The sequence below is a fragment of the Ixodes scapularis genome, unplaced genomic scaffold (assembly GCF_016920785.2).
Source record: "Ixodes scapularis isolate PalLabHiFi unplaced genomic scaffold, ASM1692078v2 PGA_scaffold13__105_contigs__length_92229423, whole genome shotgun sequence".
Taxonomy (NCBI): Eukaryota; Metazoa; Arthropoda; class Arachnida; order Ixodida; family Ixodidae; genus Ixodes; species Ixodes scapularis.
In genome coordinates this window covers 70,837,758-70,857,642 of record NW_024609839.1, presented here as the reverse complement: position 1 = coordinate 70,857,642, position 19,885 = coordinate 70,837,758, and the positions used below count along the sequence as shown (strand labels likewise).

The following is a 19,885-nucleotide window of genomic DNA, read 5'->3' as shown; positions in this document are numbered from 1 at the left end:
TTTCGTTACTTTTGGGCATGTGTGACAAATTTCATTTATTGTTACCTTCCAAAAGCATCCGACATTATCTTTGCATCAGTACTTTATTCTTTTGTATTTTAGCACTATTATTATGCAGTGCCTTATAACAATTGGCAGCTACAAGCTCCAAAAACGATACACATATCTGTTATGGTTTCACAATGTTTATTATCCATTGTTAAACAAATTTGGCTAATTATATGCGTGCCATTGAATTAGTGATACCGCTGTTGGTCTAATAAGAGAGGCACTAGAACAAAAAATGTTGGCCCCAATATTGTGTCATTATGACAAAGGCAGTGATAACACAGAATGTAGTGTGCATTGATTCGCGATGATGTTCTGCAGGGGAGCCTGTGCAACATCGCCATAAATTCCAAGTTTCCAAATATAAATAGAATATTCCTAATATTGAATTCATGCCTGAAAAGGTCTCTACTCATACACCCCTCGTTTTTAGATTTCAGCGGAAAGGGTGCATTTTCCATTCCACCACCATCTTATTGCCTTGAGGATAGAAGCTTTCCAAGATCAGGAAGTTGGAAAATCTTGTACGAGCAAAGATTTAAAGTTTTCAGGTACAAATCGAACACACCTAATATTCTATACATATCTGAAAATTTTGATACATATTAAACAACAACCTAGGCACTTGTTTCAGGTTTCAGCAGAAAATGGTACCTTTTTCACATCACTTTTTTCTTTGAGATGGAAACTTCCCAGGATTAGAAAGTTTGAAAATCTTTAATGTGCAGATTAAGTTTTTTTAAATATAAACTGAATATTCTACTAAATATTCTATTCATATCTGAAAATTTTCGTAAATATTCTAAAAAATTCCTAGTTTTTCAGTTTCAACAAAAAATGATGCCTTGGGAGGCAGCTGCCTTGAGATGAAAACCTCCCAGGATCAGAAAGCTTTTAAAAAGCTTATACACTCAAAGATGAAACATTTTCATATATAAACAGAATATACCTAATATTTTATTCATATTTGAAAATTCAGACATTCAAAAACTCCTAGTTTCGAGGTTTCAAGAGAAAAAATCACAACATCTCCCTGTGGTGAATGATGTTGATTGGGGCAAAGCTCTGGTGGTGCTGATGATACTGATTTTATTGTTCATAGGTAGTGCTGATGATGCTGATTTTTTTTTTTATTGCTCATAGGTAGTGCTGAGTTCCGGGTTGCGTTTCAACTTCATTATTACTGCTTTAGGGTCGGTGAAATGCAGAGCCAGTGGTTCTTCTAGCGGATCAGCTTGGATCCGCTAGAAGCCGCGGGAACGCATCTCCACCGCTTAAGTCAACGGTCCATGTCGGAAAGAGAATGTGTGGTATGGAATGTGGTTATACATGCATTTGAGCATTTGACCGCAGTGCCCTATCGTCTATAAACGTTGAACCAATGGATGCAAAGTTTAACGCGATTCTATACGTATTTGACCGCAACGCCTTCTCCTGTATAGACGTTGAGCGGCTACATGCAACGTTTCATCCATGACAGACAGATGGGATGGCAATCGATGTGAGCACGGACGCCGGACGGATGGACAAGGCTAGACCCTAAGGAGCTTCGCCCCTAAAATGCTTTGGGAGGCACCCGCCTTGAGTATGGTGGTGCCCACGGTGGTGTTGACCTGGATGTTCACCCGGTACTCGGAGACAGCGAACTGAGGCTCATTGTCGTTGACGTCTGTCACGGTCACCCGGACCATGGTGAAGGCGAGGCGGCCACCCCCGTCTGTTGCAGACACTGGGATCAGGTACAGGTGCCTGGTTTCCCGGTCCAGGGGCTTGGTCGTGAAGATCTCACCTGTGCAGGGAGCACCTCCTCTCAGCTCGCTGTGCTTTAGTCCACCCAAAATAGTCTAAGTTAAGGTAGCCTAAAGTAATCCAAGATAACCACAACCTAAGCTAACCAAACTAAGAAACATGTGATAGAAAAGCCTAAGACAATTAAACCTAAGATAATCTAATTTAACCCAAGATAACCTAACCTAAGGTAATGTGACCAAGCCTGAGATAAATTAACCTAACCTAAAATGACCTGAACTAAGATAACCTTACATGAGTTCAATTAACCTGATCTAAGATAGACCTAGTGAAGAAAACCCAACGTCAGACTGAAGTAATTTCAAGTTTATTTGGATTTTAGCGGGCCAAGCCTGGTGGAGAGCTAGAGACAAAAGGCACATAGGCCTCTGCCCCTCTTAGATGCAGCAAGTACACAAAGTTGTAGAAGACAAAAATAGACATACTACATAGATACACACAGAGAAAAAAAATTGTAGAGCCCTTCCACCTCACGTGAAGATGGAGGACCAGTGAAGCTGTTATCTTCATGACGTCTAGGACAATGCCTAGAGGACGACATCAAGGACGACTTCTAGGACGACCTCGAGGATGACGCCTAGAGGACGATATCTAGGACGACCTCGAGGACATCAAGGACGACCTTAGGGACGACTTCTAGGATGAGCTCAAGGATGACGCTTAGAACGACCTCGGACGACCTCAAGAACAACCTCTAGGACGACTTCTAGGACGACCTCGAGGACAATGTCTAGGACAACCCCAAAGACGACTTCTAGGATGACCTCGAGGACGCCGCCTAGAGGACGACCTTTCGGACGACCTCAAGGACGACTTCTAGGATGACCTTGAGGACAACTCCTAGAGGACGACCTCTCGGACGACCTCGAGAATGACTTCGAGGACGATGCTTAGAGATGATAACAAGAGATCAGGACCTCACTATCTCATAGTGCCAAGGAAGGCTGACTCACGCTGGTTGCCCCCTCTTTTTGTTTTTATTTATTCATACTTGACCTTTCCTTTTGTCTTTATTTATTCATATTTGCCACAACCAATGGGGAGTTTGCTGTCGACACGTGAGGACGCATTTTTTTCCCAGACCCTAGCGCATAACAGCTTCGCTGTAAAAACATTTTCCACATTCATGCATACTAAATATACAAATTTCTCTAAAATAATCCATACAAATGTTAAAACGTGCTCTTAGATTAAGTTGGTTAAGATAGCCTATACAGGGTGTGCGGAGGTAAACCAAAACAAATAACGGCCGAACTTCCAAGGGGTGTATGCTTCTGGTCGGCTATTGTTTTTGCATGTTTTTAAAGCCCACAGTGAGTTGCACATACTTTAATAGTCTCACAGCCGAGGACTAACTGCAGTACCTCCAGAAATTTACTTATACGCTCCGTGCGGGAACTATAGGGGTCGCTCTGAAAAACGCACGTAGCGCCGCTAGCGGAGGAGGTGGCATTTGACAGTGAGGCGTGTTCGTGTTCAGGAGCCTGCGGCACCTTTTCGCATTTGAAGCTGTGGCGGCGGAAGCGAGCGCGGACGGAACTTTTGCTTTTTGAGCCGACATGTTGAGGGTGACATTGCGATGAGGGCTGGGGCAGACCTAAGAAGGGCATCTAGCTGTTCTCCACTTGATATATTGAATGATTCGTTAATAGGGGTCATTTCTCTAGCTGCGGTCAAAATAGGGGTTGGAGCAATTTTCTGAAAAGCAAGATGGCCACCCCCATAACTGCTCTCAGTGGAAAATTTGTTTGGCTCGTCGCTGTAAACGTAGAACTGCTGGGACGAGGATATTGGGAGGTGAGTGAGATGTTCACTAAAGGAAAGTGTGTGCACCACTGCCTCAGAAGAAAATTTGTTTCGCTTGTCGCTAGAACAGTAGGAATGCTTGGACAATGATATTTGGGGGCGAGTGAGATGTTCACTAAGTTTGTGCACTAAGTGTGCCAAGTTTCATAAAGACAGTAGGTGTGAAATTTATGTTTCAAACGAATAAAGAAATACAGCTGTACGGTATATCCAATATTCGACCCAAAATGTTGTGTTCTAACCGGGCTGTGTGAAGTGCAGTGCTCATCTCGGTGCCGAGGAAACATGGCAGCGCCTGAGCCTGAGGCGTCTATATCGTCGGCGGCCGCAACCTCAGTAGTAGAGAAACGTGGCCATTTATGCCACTACACTGCAGACAAACTAAGGGAGTGCAAGAGCGACATTCATGCTTTCCAATTCACAACTCATAAAAAGTGCTTAGGTGTCCTCGGAATTTTTTTTCTCTCCCCGTCATAGCGGCCGTTAAGTGGCACAAACACCCTCTAAACTAAAAGTGCCCAACCTAAGATAACCTAAACAAAAATGGCTTACCTAAGATAAAGAAAAACAAAACTAAGATAAAAGACACCAAACCAGCAAAAAAAAGGATCTCCTAGAAACCATCCTGGTATTTGAAGACAAACAAGCCCCGCAAAAACAGAATCTCAATCATAGCTTTTCCCAGCGAGAACCCGAAAGAGTACAGACCCGTGGCGTTGTCTATCCTGAAGTGTGCGGCGCAGTCGTCGCTGCGGATGGCGTAGGTGACGTGCCCGAAATGGCCACGGTCCTTGTCGGTGGCAGTGACTGTGGCCACGGGGAAGCCGGCATCCCGGTTCTCAGGCAGGGCGGCCTCGTACACGGTGTGCGTAAAGGCCGGCGAATGGCGGTTGGAGGGTAGCACCACCACCTTCACCTTGGCGTGGCTCAGGTAGACGCCGTCCGTCACAGACACGTTTAGCAGGTACGTTGGCTGCTGCGGGAACTGGTGCAGGTTGGACAGTGTCACGATGCCTGCGCGGGGGGTCCACCAAGTGAGTCCAGGGGAAAGAGTCCACCACCTTCTTGTGCATTTTTGCCACACCGGAAGCATAGCGTACGCAGAGAAACGGAAGCTGAACTTCCCCGACTGATGCCAATTAGGGTAGCTTGCAGCTCGCATGCAGCTTGCCGCAAAAGTATGGCGGCAAGCTGCATGCACGCGAGCCCTTTTGAACTTGGCTGAACCGGACCTTCTCTTTCACACGTATTCAACTTTTGCGGGGAGCAGGGAGGGGCAACTGAAACGACCTGGTTTTAATGCGCTGACGCCACCAAGTGGCGATGCTCACAACCATGCCAGAAATTAAAACGTGACGTCAAGAACGCGAGGCCTCTCGGGAGCTCCTGCGACGCATTACAACCTGGCCGTTTCAGTTGCCCCTCCCTGCTCCCCGCAGGAGTTGAACAGGCGCGAGAGAAAAGGGAAATCCGGTTCGGCCAGGTTCAACAGGGCTCGCGCGCACGCAGCTTGCTGCCGTACTTTTGCGGAGCTGCGCCGCATTTTAGGTTCAGAATGACGTAACAATGTTCCATTTATAACTATTAAATAACATTTCAGTATCTTTTCGAGCAAAAACTTGGCGTCTCCGTGGTGTGGCCTGAGTGTTGCTGACATTTAGAGGATAAAATAGGTGCTAGAATTTCCATTGCAGTACCACTTTAAAACAAACAAAGAAGCCACAAAACATCACTCTGAAGGTCTGCACCTAGTTGTTTTCTAGCTTTATTTTGCATAAAAACACCGGTGTCGTGCATTGTAAGAAAAAGATTATATCAAGGACTCGAACAACTCAACTTGTAGCAGCCGACCAAGCACACTTAATCTTTCGTCCGCTTTCTTTCCCCTTTTTTCTGTCACTCCCTTTCTCGTTCTTTCTCTCTGGACCACTGATGTCAGCGCTTACTTTTAGTGCATTCTGCTCCCATCTTTACTCTCTGTGCATGGTATCCATGCACAGAGAGTATAGTCAGGCGGTGACAAGAGAGCGGTTGGTTGCTTGGACGAGCCTGTAGCTTCCACCACACTGTCAGCTCGGCGGTAAACGAAGCATAGGCACGGAATGAGCCAGTTGGGGGATCATCTTTGCACCACGCGACTGCTGCGTCAATACTCACATTTCGCAAAGGGCGTAAGTAAGGACACATAGTCCCTAAAAAAAAATTCAGTGCTTTTTTTTTAGCACAAAAATGGACCCTTTGCTGAAAGCTTAGGCTCCATCTAAACACAATGCTAGCGGTTCGGACCAGATTTCATAATTTCAGAATGTTGGTTGAGGTTGACTTTTGGTTGCTGGCTGACTTCTCCAAATTTTTTGCTTTCACCCTCACATATAACGCATGCATGTAATGCGTGCCTTCGAGGTAAAAGAAATTAAATGAAATAAAATGAAATTTCCCCATTTTTCTGCACCCGTTCAATTCCCATACGACTCCCGGTCTTCCGGGCTGGTGGACACCGCGTAAACAGAAGCTCGGGGCGGCTCACCGGTCTTGCGGTCAATGGCGAAGGCCTGCGCCTCGTTGCCACCCACGATGGAGTAGGCCAGGCGGTCCCGGTCCGAAGAGTCCGGGTCCGAGGCCGCCACCCTCATCACGAACTGCCCCCTGGGGGCCAGCTCGCTCACTGCGCAGCTGTAGGACAGCTGTGGGAAGGCTGGTGGGTTGTCGTTCATGTCCAGCACCGTCACCCACACGTGGGCGGTCGAGCTGAGCGCCGAGGGGGAGCCCGCGTCCGTGGCCGTCACCACCAGGTGGTACAAAGGCTGCGCCTCGTGGTCCAGCGGAACGCGCAGGTCGATGACCCCCTCCACCGGGTCGATGTGGAACGTGGACAGGGCAGAAGCCTCCAGGCTGTACTGGACACGCGCATTGGCACCCGTGTCCCTGTCGCTGGCGTGCACCTGCGGCGTTTGGCCGGTCTCAAAGCTGTGCTTCTCGGTTTTAGTGCTAAATTTGTTTAAAAAAATGAAAGCCATTTACAACTCCCTGCATTGCCGGATTAGAGCGCAGCTCTCGAGGAGGAGGATGGATGGGTACTGAGGGATAAGTGACTCCCAGAGGTCACATGACCTGAGGGGGGTCACATGACCTCAGGGAGGGGTCAAGTGACCTCAGAGGGGTGACGTGAGGGTAACCCTATTGAGGGTAACTAACCCTCGCAACCCTCGTGAAGGTAACGCTCGTGACCCTCATGGAGTAACCCTTGTGAGTGTAACCCTCGTAACCCTTGTGAGAGTAACCCTCGTAACCCTCACGAGGGTAACCCTCGTGACGTTATTAAATAATTATTAAATTGAATTTGGTAAAGCTACGAATTGCATATATCAGCTGCGGTATAACAAGCTGCATGTCAACAAAAAGTGCTACATGTACAACGCGACTACTGATAATGTTTTTGAGTTCGGTTCCGCCCCCGATATGCGCGCGAGAGATAACACAGAGATTGTTCCAACTAACCTAACATCTGCATCATCATAACGAGTTGCGAGGGGTGAGGGTCGTACTGATAAAAACAAACATTTGTCAGTACTTTTTTGTAATATAAGGAGTGTGTTGCGTCATAGGGATGACTTGTGCTCTGCTATAGACTCATCCAGTGCTGATATTGTGGTTTTAACCGAAACGTGGCTTTCCTCTTCTGTTAAAAATTCCGAAATATTTTGTTGTGAAAAAAGTTTCAAGGTTTATCGTTACGATAGAGGTGAAAGGACTGGTGGCGGTGTGTTAATCGCAATTGCAAGTCATATTGAATCGTTTTGCGTGCGCCTGAATAGCGAATTGGAAATAACATGGGTTTGTTTGCATTTGAATAACCAGAAACTTATTTTGGGTGTATGCTATCGCCCGCCATCTAACAATCATTCCTTCGTTACCAGTCTTCATGACGCAATAAACTCATTAATAATACGCTTTCCTTCCGTTCCGATCATTCTTTTAGGTGACTTCAACTACCCAAATATAGTCTGGACTGGCTTGCATGCTTACAGTCACCCATTTTCATCAGACGCGACTGACTTCATAAACATGTGTAGCGATTTCAGCTTCAGTCAATTGATGACTCTTCCTACTAGAATTACCCATACAACAGCCAACATATTGGATCTAATTTTAACAACGTCATCTTCTTTAATATCTTCAATTAGCACCATGCAGGGCATAAGTGATCATTCATTAATACATTTTGTCATCGATGTTCCTGTTAGAAATGCTCCAAAGATTCAGAAAAAAATATGCGACTATGCTAAAGGTAACTTCGAGGCCATTAACAGTGAACTTTCTTTTTTTCTTGATGATTACTTGCCGCTCTTTTCGGAACGCTCAATTCAGGAAAATTGGGATTTATTTAAAACGCAGGTTGTGCATCTTACTAATACATATATACCTTTGCGCAATATTTCCGTTAACCCGCAATCACCATGGTTTAACACCACATTAAAAAGGCTTTCTAACAAGAAAAAACAAAAATTTCGAGCAGCTAAATTTTCAAATGTTGATTCTAAATGGTCTGCATACCATATTGCAGCCAATAATTATAAAAGTGCTATTGAAAATGCGAAGGCTACTTATTTTAATGTAACTCTACCATCACTTTTAACAAGCAACCCAAAGCAGTTTTGGAATGTAATTAATCGAAATGAAAAATCGTCAATATCATTGTTTAGTTCCTCTGGAAATGCTGTGCCTTTTAGTGAGTGTGCCCTTGTTTTGAACTCCGCCTTTGTGGCTTCATTTTCAGACGTTAACGTGTCATCTTTACCTCCATTTCAACATACTGGATTTGTTCCTATGTACCCGGTCGCTATTGATGCTTGTGGAATTGTTAATGTAATCGATAATTTAAAAATATCGTGTTCCGCGGGAGTAGATGATATTAATTCAAAATTCCTAAAAAGTACCAAAGAATATTCTTCAATAATACTTTCTAAACTATTTAATCAGTCTCTTAATTGTGGGTATTTGCCGGACGACTGGAAGGTGGGAAAGGTGGTGCCGATACACAAAACGGGTGATCAACATTCTCCTTCTAATTACCGTCCCATATCGCTAACAAGCATCCCATGCAAAATTCTTGAGCACGTCATTTTTTCACATTTAGTAAACTTTTTGGAGTCTAATAACTTCTTTTCTCCCGCCCAACACGGTTTTCGTAAGTCATTTTCGTGTGAAACCCAGCTACTAACCTTCACTAACGACCTTCACCTTATTCTTGATCGAAGTTCCCAAGCTGACTGCATATTCCTCGATTTCGCTAAAGCATTTGATAAGGTATCACATAGTCTACTACTTCATAAGCTAAGCAAACTCAGCATTGATTCCGCTACACTATCTTGGATTCACGCCTTCCTAACTAACCGGTCTCAGTTTGTATTTGCGAATGACACGTCTTCTCCTTCAGCTTCTGTGACGTCCGGAGTGCCGCAGGGGTCTGTACTGGGTCCTCTTCTTTTCCTTATATATGTCAATGACTTACCCTCCTGTGTTTCATCTTCGATTAGCTTGTTTGCTGACGACTGTGTTATATATCGTGAAGTGACTAACAAATCCGATGTTTCTTCTCTTCAGTGTGACCTTGACCGTGTATCTGAATGGTGTGACTTATGGCATATGCAGCTTAACACTAACAAATGTAAGGTAATAAGGGTTTCTCGGCTTCAGAGTGATGTCTCTTGTTATTACCTAAACCACACTCCTTTACAACAAGTAACAACCTACAAATATTTGGGGGTTCATATTTCATCCAATCTGTCCTGGGAAACTCATATTCAATACGTAACAAGTAACGCCAATCGTATGCTGGGTTTCATAAAACGAAATTTTTCAGCAGCTCCCTTATCACTTAAACTACTTCTTTACAAAACACTTGTTCGCACCAAACTAGAATATGCCTCTTCAATTTGGGACCCCGGTACTGACGTATTAACATCTGCAGTTGAAGCAATTCAAAATAGATCCGCCCGATTCATACTTACTAATTATCACCGCACTGCCAGCGTAACATCCATGAAATCAAGTTTGAACCTGCCTAATCTTGCATCGCGTAGAGAAGTTTTTCGTTTGTGCCTGTTTCACAAAATCTACTACCACAATCATACTTTGCGTGACAAGTTATTAGCACCTCCTTTTTACATATCACAGCGTCTTGATCACCGACACAAGATGGGCGTACCTTCATGTAACACTACTACTTTTCACAATTCATTCATACCCCGAACTACAGTGTTGTGGAACCACCTTCCAGCGTCTGTGGTATCAATATCTGACAGCGTTGCTTTCAAAAATTGCCTTAACAATGTTCACATTTCAGCGTTTCACTAATATGTACATTTGTTTTACATTCATAGGTTGTTAATCATTGTATGTTGTTGAATTCTATTGATGTAACCCGCTCCCCTCTGTAATGCCTTCGGGCCTTGAGGGAACTTTTAAATAAATAAATAAATAAATAAATAATGCAACGCGCAGTTACGCCGACGGCGACGGCGACGCCGCTCAAGCCGGAAACAGGCGCCTAAGAGCTGCGCTCTAAAACACTATATTTAAAAAAAATATATTTTTTTTAGTGCTTGAATAAAACACATTTGTTGCAAATTAAAGAAAAAAATGTTTATCTCTAAAAAGATAGAAATTGAGAAAGAGGAGGAGACGAGAGTGCACGGGGACATCGGAGCACCGAGCTCCGGTTGGGATGGTTCGTGGGTAGACGCGCGGCAGGGGGAGCCCGCGTCCGTGGCCGTGCTCCGTACCTTTGTCCCTACTCGCTGTTTCCGAAGGCTCTAGTCTCCTCCTCTCCAAAGCCACGAGGCTCATTTTATGTACCTTGACATGATTATAGTCCGTGCTTCTATTTCAAGACAATGCGCCAAAGTAGAACCATATGTTTCAGAATCGCCACCAACCCTCCCACCTATCACTAATCAATCACCACCACAGGGTTTGTAAAAAAAATAATGCACCAAAAAATGTTTGTTTTAAAGGAGGGGGAAAAGTTTTTTTTCATGTCCATGCGTTTATCTAAGTACCAATTACTATATGCTCATCTTCACTTCCAAAATCTTAGAAGAAAAAGTTACGGCTCCTCACAACGCTTTACCAATTTTCCTCTTCAAGAGGTGAATTAAGATACTCACATGTGCACTCCAGATCAGAAATTTCTTATTTGATCAAAATGCAGAGGTTCCAAATGCAAAAGGCCTCGTTTCTTTAATCTGACAACCAAATCTTGTAAAAACTACTTTGCACAGCACATATGCCATGCGTAAACCTTGTTTTTTTTTCTTGAGGTGACATTGATCATTACGGTTACTGCAGCTTTCTAAATATGTCTTACCTTGAGGATGGACGTCGTGTACGGAGTCGCCTCTGAAACACTGGTGTTGTATGAGGGCTGACTGAACATGGGCGGGAAATCGTTGATGTCCTCGACCGTGATGCCCACGAGGACGTCGGAGAAGGCTCCGGTCACAGAGTCCGTGGCCCGAAGGGTAAGCTGGTACTTCTGGTGGGTCTCGTAGTCCAGCTGCTCTACGACGTACACGACACCTGGGAGGAGAATGGAAGACCTTATGTGGCAGCAAGGGTTCGGCAGTTCAATCCCATCATACCCACGGTTCTCATTCGGCAGCTCAATCCCATCATACCCGCGGTTCTCATCTGAGAACAGGTACATCCTCGAATGAAGACATGTTCAGTCTTCAGCTGTAGACTGGATAAAGACAGCGCCATTCAAAGGTGTCCAGATGCCCTTGCAAAGAACATCTGGATGTTCTCCGAGAATGAAGATGTCCAGCACTTTAAAAATCTTCATTTGGATGTCCTCTATAAGGATTATTCAGACATTCTCTCCTAAGATCATTCAGATGTCCTTTGCTAAGATCATTCATAAGTCCTGAAAATGTCAGAATCGTTGGATATCCTTGGATGGAAACACCTTCAGTCTTCAGCTGTAGACTGTAGAAGCTTTATAATAGACACCTTAATTCAAAGGTGCCCAGATGTCCTTGCAGAGCTCATCCAGATATTCTTAGTTAGAATCTGGATACTTTCTGCTAGGATCGTCCAGATGTCCTGTGCAATGACATTTGAATAATGTCCATTGTAACTGCGAGATGTAAGAACCATAAAAAAAATTTGTAGAGCCCTCTGACTTCACGTTAAAATGGAAGACCAGCGAAGCTGTTTTTTTACGACGTCTAGGACAACCTCAAGGACGACTTCTAGGACAACTTCGAGGATGACCTCGAGGACAACGCCTAGAGGACGACCACAAAGACGACCTCAAAGACGACCTCAAGAACGACTTCTAGAATGACCCGAAGACAATGCGTAGAAGACGACCTCAAGGACGACGCTTAGGACGACCTCAAGGACGACGCCTAGGACGACCTCAAGGACAACGCCTAGGATGACCTCTAGGATGATTTCATAGACGACTTCTAGAATGACCTCGAGGATGATGCCTAGAGATGATAACAAAGGATCAGGACCTCACTATCTAATAATGAAAAGGAAGGCTAACTCATGCAGGTTGCCTCCTCTTTCTTTTTTTATTTATTCATACTTGCCACGACCAAGGGGAGTTTTCTGTCAACATCCGTGGACACATTTTTCCCAGATCCTAGTGCATAACAGCTTCGCTGTAAAAACGGACAGAACAACGAAGTCTCTAACACAGCTTCTTAGTTGTTCTGTCCATTTTTTTATTGTTCCTACGTCTCAGGGTTACTACGGATGTCATTCACCAGCTCGCCTGCGTTTTTACCTTTCTTCACATCTGAATAAAGATGTCCAGATCTTTGGACATCTTCATCAGATGTCCTCTGCTAAGATCACTCAGATTTCCTCTGCTAGGATCATCCACATGTCTTCATAAGGATATCTGGATGATGTCAGGAACTTTGAACATCTTCGGATAAAGACATCTTCAGATGAAGACAATACGCCTTCAATGAAGTCTGTTATTCCATAAATAAAACTCCACCTATTAGTATTATACTATCATGCTCTTTTACCTCCATCTATGTAACATCTTCAGGTCTCTTGAAGCTTTCACAAGTGTGCAGCTGTTACCGATGCGACACGGGGTTGCTTCTAATGCTAGAACCTTTGCAGGACACTTGAGGACACTTCCCTCTTTGTACCTGCTCCCCAGCCTCTGATCCCCTACCCTTGAAGCCAAGAGCACACAAAAGTATGTCATTCTTTGTTGGTAAATTACTTTCTGTTGCTGATTTCTCAATGTCAGAGGAGAAGGATACTCGAGAAAGCTTCTGCCTTGCAGAAAATCAAGGTCGTACAATGTGCGACACAGTTAATACGAGCGGAACATCATCACTTTTTTGCTTCTAACTCAGACAAGCTACTGACGAGCATCAAATTTTACAGCTTAGGTGGATTCCCCAGATCAGAACTTTCCACCACCCTAAATGCTTTGACGAAGAGCTTTTAAACATAACAATGATACTGAAAAAAAAAAAAAGGTAATTGCTTGTTTATTCGAAGCAATAAGGAAACTAGATGCTTGTGTTAAGACAGCATAAGGTAAGTCGGCCTATCAGGTACTGTCTCGCTTGCTTATAACGAAGTCTGTTATAATGAAAAACTTTCAGCCTTTCCACTCTGGTGAAGAAGAAAGAGCAGTGGAGCTGAAGCTTCTGTTTTTGACAGTGGCTTTCCAGGTGAGCTATCTGCTCTTCTTTCGCAAGGGAATCTCAAGCGCTCGACGCAGTGGAAATTAAGCCGATAGCGGCGTCGCGGCGGTTGCGGAACCCTTCACGCTGCTGCGCACATCGCAGCTCGTTCTGCTCCCGTTCTTCTTCCTCCGAAGAAAGGTTGCCGCCATCTATAAGCGACGGCGGCAACCAATTGTCTGGTTGCCGCTGTCACTCATAGATGGCGGTAGCTGTCCAGAGTTCGGTGTCATCATTTTTTTTGCTGGTAGACACGATCCTGGGGAACCTAGCCCTTGACAGCTCCACTGTAATAGCGGCTATAACAAAGAGATTATGATTTTCATTCCCATTGCACTTTTTGAAGGTATTTGTGTCTGTCTTTAGCGAAGAGATAGAGTGGCTCCTGCAGTTATAGTGATGAGAAAGTTTGTGATAATTTTAAAAATATTCAAACTCACAAAGTTTACCAAGTTGCAGACCGCCACACTTTGCTGCCGCAACCGAGCAGCCGCCAAGAATGAGCAGCAGACGATGCTGCCTCACAATGGGCAGCATCGTCTGGGCACAAAGTAATCACATTATAAAGCATAGGGCACAATAAAATTACAATAGATATGAAGTTGCTAGGGGAATATGGAAAGGAGTAATGGTGCCGGGGTCATCTTTTGGCAATGCGGTGCGCATGGTAAGAATTCGTTTGCATGCTTCTTGGTGCACGTGGGTTTTGTGGTACCCTCAGCATGCGCATTCACTCTATTGCAAATTTGGCTCATTTTTTGTGGTGCTGAAAAGACCACTCTGACCCCATAGCGGCTTGCAACGTTTTTTAAATTATGGGACATCCTGTGCAGGTACGGTATTACAACTGGCCTTGTTTGCTTGACACTGGTCTTGTTGGTTTGGAAGCCTTTTGCCTTCTTCACCAGAGCGTTTGCCACATCCACCAGTAGGCCTGACAAATAGCCGGCTTTTGTTAGCCTCTCTACATGCATGGTGAAGCTGGCTGACATAGTATGAAGACAAGAGTTCCTTAGTGCCGAGCCCAGACACGTTAGAGCTATGCCCCTTTATGATATATACGACGCCATGCGCTTCGGGCGTCGTATATAAGATAGCTCTTTCGTGTGGCAACAGCTACATAGGCCAAACGGGCAGATGCCTCAATGACCGACTCCGGGAGCATGATTACTCCTTGAAGGCTACAGTGGGCGGAAATCTTCCTCTCCATTGCAGGGAATGCGCGTGCAGACCATTATTCCGTGAGACCAACATCTTGGCGAAGAACAAAGACAAATTGACCCGCGAGGTATTGGAGGCCTTCTACATCCTTCGTGAGGACAGGAACTGCATTAGCGTTGAATCCGTAACACTAACAAACAAGGAAAGGAAATTCCTTGAACAAAAAATGAAGGGCCTGAACGAGCCTGGATGAACTAGCCGCTATCATTCACGGGGCTGTGGCAGATGCACAAGTCCGCGGCGGATTCTTTCTCTTCCCTTCTTATCAGTAAACGTAGTTGTGAGTAGCGCTCTTTTCTGTCCTGTCCTTCTTCTTCTCTCTACCTTGTGCGCTAAATACCTCAATATGTTAAAAAAGAAACTAATGAGCACTGCTTATGGTGTGCCAAACAAACACAGGGAAACATAAAGGGGACACCATCGGCACAACGTAAACACAAACAAAAAAAACGAGGAAACTGCAACAAAAAAAGAAAATGTTGAAATGAACATAAAGCCCACATTGGCATACTCACATGGACCATTACTATGGGCCGGGTCTGAAAAACAAGGCAACGGAAAAGAAGGGAGGGGGAAACAAACGGCTGTTAAATAATAAGTTACGATTAACGACCCGGACAGGGGCAAACAAAGACAGAAAAAAGGTTGCACACAATCAAAGAGAAGATGCCCCCCCCCCCCCACTTCCCCCATGCATCGTTGCAAAACCCGTTTCCTCATTATTTATCTGGTAGTTAGAGCAGTTAACGGATGGGAACCTCGTTTTGTCTTGTCAATATGCAGCCAACGAATTTGTCCCGAAGGATAAGTTACTGCTACATCATTGTCACCAGAAATGAAATTGGTGTAGGGCAGTTTGTTCAAATTGTAGCACTGACGTTGACATCAACACTACAATTTGAGCACGCTACTCGTAGAATCAACAATTCTCGACTGCTCATCCACTGCGTGTGCTTTGCCGTTGTCTGCGTCCAATGTGCGCACACTTCAAGATTCGGTGCTAATCTCGTCTGATTTGCCTGTGAGAACTTGTAAACAGTGAAGGAACATAGGTACCATTGGGCGATAAAGGGTCTCCAAAGTGATTTTCAAACCAATATGTACTGATTGAGTTATTTTGAAGTCCTTGATAAGTAATGATGCCACCTTTTAGAAGTTCATTACCGCTTTCCTTTAAAAAAATTAGATGCTTCCATTTTATCCTACATCAAAAACCAACGGTGGTGATGCAAATGGAACAAGGTCACACTGAGTGTCATTTGTTTGCTATTCCCTCAATGTATCTAAACACTCATGTCAAAACTCTTTTTTTAAATAAGCATGCTCCTAAGACCAGATGTGAGGAAGTTCACAAAAAGATATCCTCTATGCTGCATGCCTCAAATGGACGCTAAAGTCAGACAAACTTTAGTAAGTGCCATAGCATTCTGAATCTGCGAAACTGGCTAGCATTGCCGACGTTGAGTGTTGGCTCAACCATCAAGTTCCTATATTTAAATCCACTCGAAGGGTATGTGACCTCTTCTTTAAAAGAAGCTACTGCCATATTATGCGCTTCAAGAATTATAAAAGAATGCAAACGATTTTCATGTGGGCACCGTTTCCACCTAAAAGCGTGGCTGATGTTCCCGACCTGACTGATTTCTACTAGACTGAGCGCTTGTCACCTGACCATGCGCCATGGGCCAGGGTAGGCTATATCAATTGTTGCAATCGAACAGTTGTCTACCTCCCTGCCACACACTCTTGCTTGTGTTCCATCCTAGTGCAAAATTAGCTAGTCCAAAGAACAGTGAGGTCAATAACAAACACTAGAACCAACTTAAAGTATGTGTCAACCGCATACAAATCCTCACACCCCCCAATCGCAAAACCGGCCTAAAAAATGTTCTACATTTTATTTTAGCTTACCAAACTAGTTACTGTTCCTGGCTAATTTCCTTTCGTTAATATTCCACACTACAACCTTGTCGGCTTCTAAATCACTTTGAAAACAAAGACATCATTCTAAATTGGGACATGCTGCAGCTATCTGGGATCCCGGCCACACTCGTGACCGTCTGCAGAACCGGTCACGATTGTGGCATACATTTCCTGTTCTGCAACTATTGTCGTGCAGCTATAGTGTCTTGGAAAGCAAACATATCTTCACCTCTTATTTTCTTGAGACCTAGCAGAGGCCACCTTGCTTTGTTACTCATTAAAAAGCTGTGCATAGAAACGTGATATGGCGGATTGTTCAATGATGTTGAGAAGTGTCAACATTAGAGGTTTGTCGTAATGTAGGACAAAGCCTGAAAATCATTTAGCGGACTCTTCAAAATCCTTCTCCGTAATAGTAAGAGCCATGTATTTCTCATTCGAGGCTGTTCTTCTTTTCACACTCAAATAAACAAAAACTTATGAGATGATGATGCAATTGTTCACAAGCTTCATGCATGGATTAGAGTATTAATTGCTTCACTGGCACCTTTACAGCATTAGGTTCAATTATTTTCTCTACAGTAGCATGATTCAATGCATACCAAGATTGCAGAAGTTAGTCAAATAGCATTTAAAAACACACAAGCTATGCAAGGAACATGAGCTCCCAAAAGCAACTTTCACATAAAAAGTTAATTTGTGTGATGTTAACTATAAAACTCACTTTTAACAAGCCCCCCAAAAATTGGTTTTGTTAGGTAACACATTGCAATATGCAAAATAGACTTTCAAAATATAAAATATTTTGTAATACTTCCCTATAATCTCCAGGTTCACTGGGGCTGACTGTTTAAGTGCAGCAAGATACAAAAAGATGAGCGTGTCTTGTTTTCAGGAAAGTCTTTGCTATAACAATGCTACACTGAAGCTTCTCTACTTTTTATATCTCAATTTACTACCTACTACTACTAGTATAAACATAAAAGCATTAAAACAATTTTGTATTCAAAAAGCACATACCTGGAATTCAATAAATCCAATTGAAATATGGTTGCATGTTTTAGGTTACAAATACTTTTGATGATTCTGAGCACCTCTTTAAGAGAACTTTAAACATTTACTTATGAAAATAACATAGCCACATAGTCTACGTGCACAAGAAGTTTTCATTGTGTACCTCATTCAGAATGGCATCTTTTTCCCAACAGTACCTGCTTTAAAGTTTGCAAAAATATCCTGCTCTTAACAGTTAAAACTATCTATGCAATAAAAAAAAAACAAAAAAAAACTACAATAATGCCTCATAGTGATGCAGGTTTCTTTGTAAATAAATAAATGAATGAGTATGTGAATCAAATTTGATTAGTGCTCAAGTGGTTATTTAATGTTGTTTTTTTTTCCTCCAATGTTCTTATTGTACATACTAGGTGCTGTTCAGGGATATATGGATATTGCACATAGTGTTCTGTTGATCTGCAAAGAATGAGTCTGCACTAATTCATTTTTGTATATATATTTATAATTTTTTCCAATGCAAATTTTTTTGCAAGACCATATGATGATACCTAATAGGCTTCTGAGAAATTTTTAATAAACAAACAAATAAAGACTGCTGTTTCTAAAAATAACTACACAATCTTTTTCTTTTATTTTTTTTTTACTGCTGAAATTTAGCGGGTCTAAGGAGCAAATGGTGTTAGTGTTAGAGCAACATGCCGAAAGCAGGCACGGTTCGCATCGAGACGGGTGCATTGTTTAGTAAAAAGCAAGACGTTGCCTTGTTTCACACACGGAGGGAGGCACCAGCAATTGCAGCCAACACACTTCATATGTGCAGCGCAATTCGTTTCGTTGCACCCTCAATGGAGGAAAAAGTGCAAAGAGGTATCTGGACGGGGAACATCAAAATCTCTTACACAGGTACAGTTAGGCGTGAGAACCACATACCATATTTTCGGGTCTATAAGTCGTAGCCTTTTATAAAAAGGCTGTTTTCAGAAAAGATTGATACATAACTCACACCTTTACATTTGTATGGTCGATGCGGCGGAGCTGCACATTGAAAAACGTGCAAATATGTATGAAGATAACAATATATGTGCAAGTGAGAGCAAGTTCAATATTCTAGTTGACGAATTGATGAGAAATTGCACCCCATGACAAAATTTTCATAGTTATATACTTACAGAAAGGGATGCATATACTTTATATGTTGCACCATTGTATAATGCAAAAATACTCCAAAAGCCGGGAGACGTCATAATTAAAATAAGAACGCCGACTTGACATAACAGAAAAAACAACTTCATTAGACGTTTCGCCTCCCATGCGGGAGGCATCATCAGTAGTTACACAGCAAATGCAGGGTTCAACCTAAACTCAACGCTATTTATCACGAATGTCCGTGTAAGCTTCGTGGAGAGGGCCGCGGTTTTTGTTGCACACGGATGTGTCCCTGCGAAGAAACCACGATTCTAGAAGCTTTCGGGGCCCCCATCTGTCCTCTCTCGCCAAGGTCGTCACGGCCGGAAAGTCGAAAGAATGCCCCATTGTCCACGCATGGTCCACCAGTTTAGTCTTCAGTCGCGTCGCGTGGGATGCGTACGTGACGTCACGCTTGTGTTCTTTGAGTCTGGTATCTCTCCTCCGTCCGGTTTCACCAATGTAGGACGCTGGGCAGTCACTGCAGAGGATCTTGTAGATAACGCCTCTTTGGACGTTCGCCGGGGTTGGGTCCTTTGGTTTGGAAACGGAATTTCCAGTAGTTCTGTATGGCTTGAAAACAGTTCGGATGCCAAGGGGCCTCAAAGCGCGACTAGTGTGCATCCCCTATGTCAAAGGAGTCTCCGAACCTCTTAGTCGCGCTTTGAGGCCCCTTGGCATCCGAACTGTTTTCAAGCCATACAGAACTATTGGAAATTCCGTTTCCAAACCAAAGGACCCAACCCCGGCGAACGTCCAAAGAGGCGTTATCTACAAGATCCCCTGCAGTGACTGCCCAGCGTCCTACATTGGTGAAACCGGACGGAGGAGAGATACCAGACTCAAAGAACACAAGCATGACGTCACGTACGCATCCCACGCGACGCGACTGAAGACTGAACTGGTGGACCATGCGTGGACAATGGGGCATTCTTTCGACTTTCCGGCCGCGACGACCTTGGCGAGAGAGGACAGATGGGGGCCCCAAAAGCTTCTAGAATCGTGGTTTCTTCGCAGGGACACATCCGTGTGCAACAAAAACCGTGGCCCTCTCCACGAAGCTTACACGGACATTCGTGATAAATAGCGTTGAGTTTAGGTTGAACCCTGCATTTGCTGTGTAACTACTGATGATGCCTCCCGCATGG

The 19,885-nt window shown here is 43.8% G+C and overlaps 1 protein-coding gene across 1 annotated transcript in view; it reads right to left on the bottom strand.

The window, feature by feature from the left end:
* LOC8026349 (fat-like cadherin-related tumor suppressor homolog) overlaps positions 1–19,885 on the bottom strand; it is a 267,076-nt gene that overhangs the window by 63,089 nt on the left and 184,102 nt on the right. The window contains exons 17-21 of the mRNA XM_042289669.1: positions 15,128–15,151; positions 11,033–11,244; positions 6,191–6,605; positions 4,372–4,677; positions 1,629–1,837 (exon numbers count right to left, since the gene is read on the bottom strand). Coding sequence (XP_042145603.1) covers positions 1,629–1,837; positions 4,372–4,677; positions 6,191–6,605; positions 11,033–11,244; positions 15,128–15,151 — 1,166 coding nt within the window. The remainder of the gene's footprint in view (positions 1–1,628; positions 1,838–4,371; positions 4,678–6,190; positions 6,606–11,032; positions 11,245–15,127; positions 15,152–19,885) is intronic.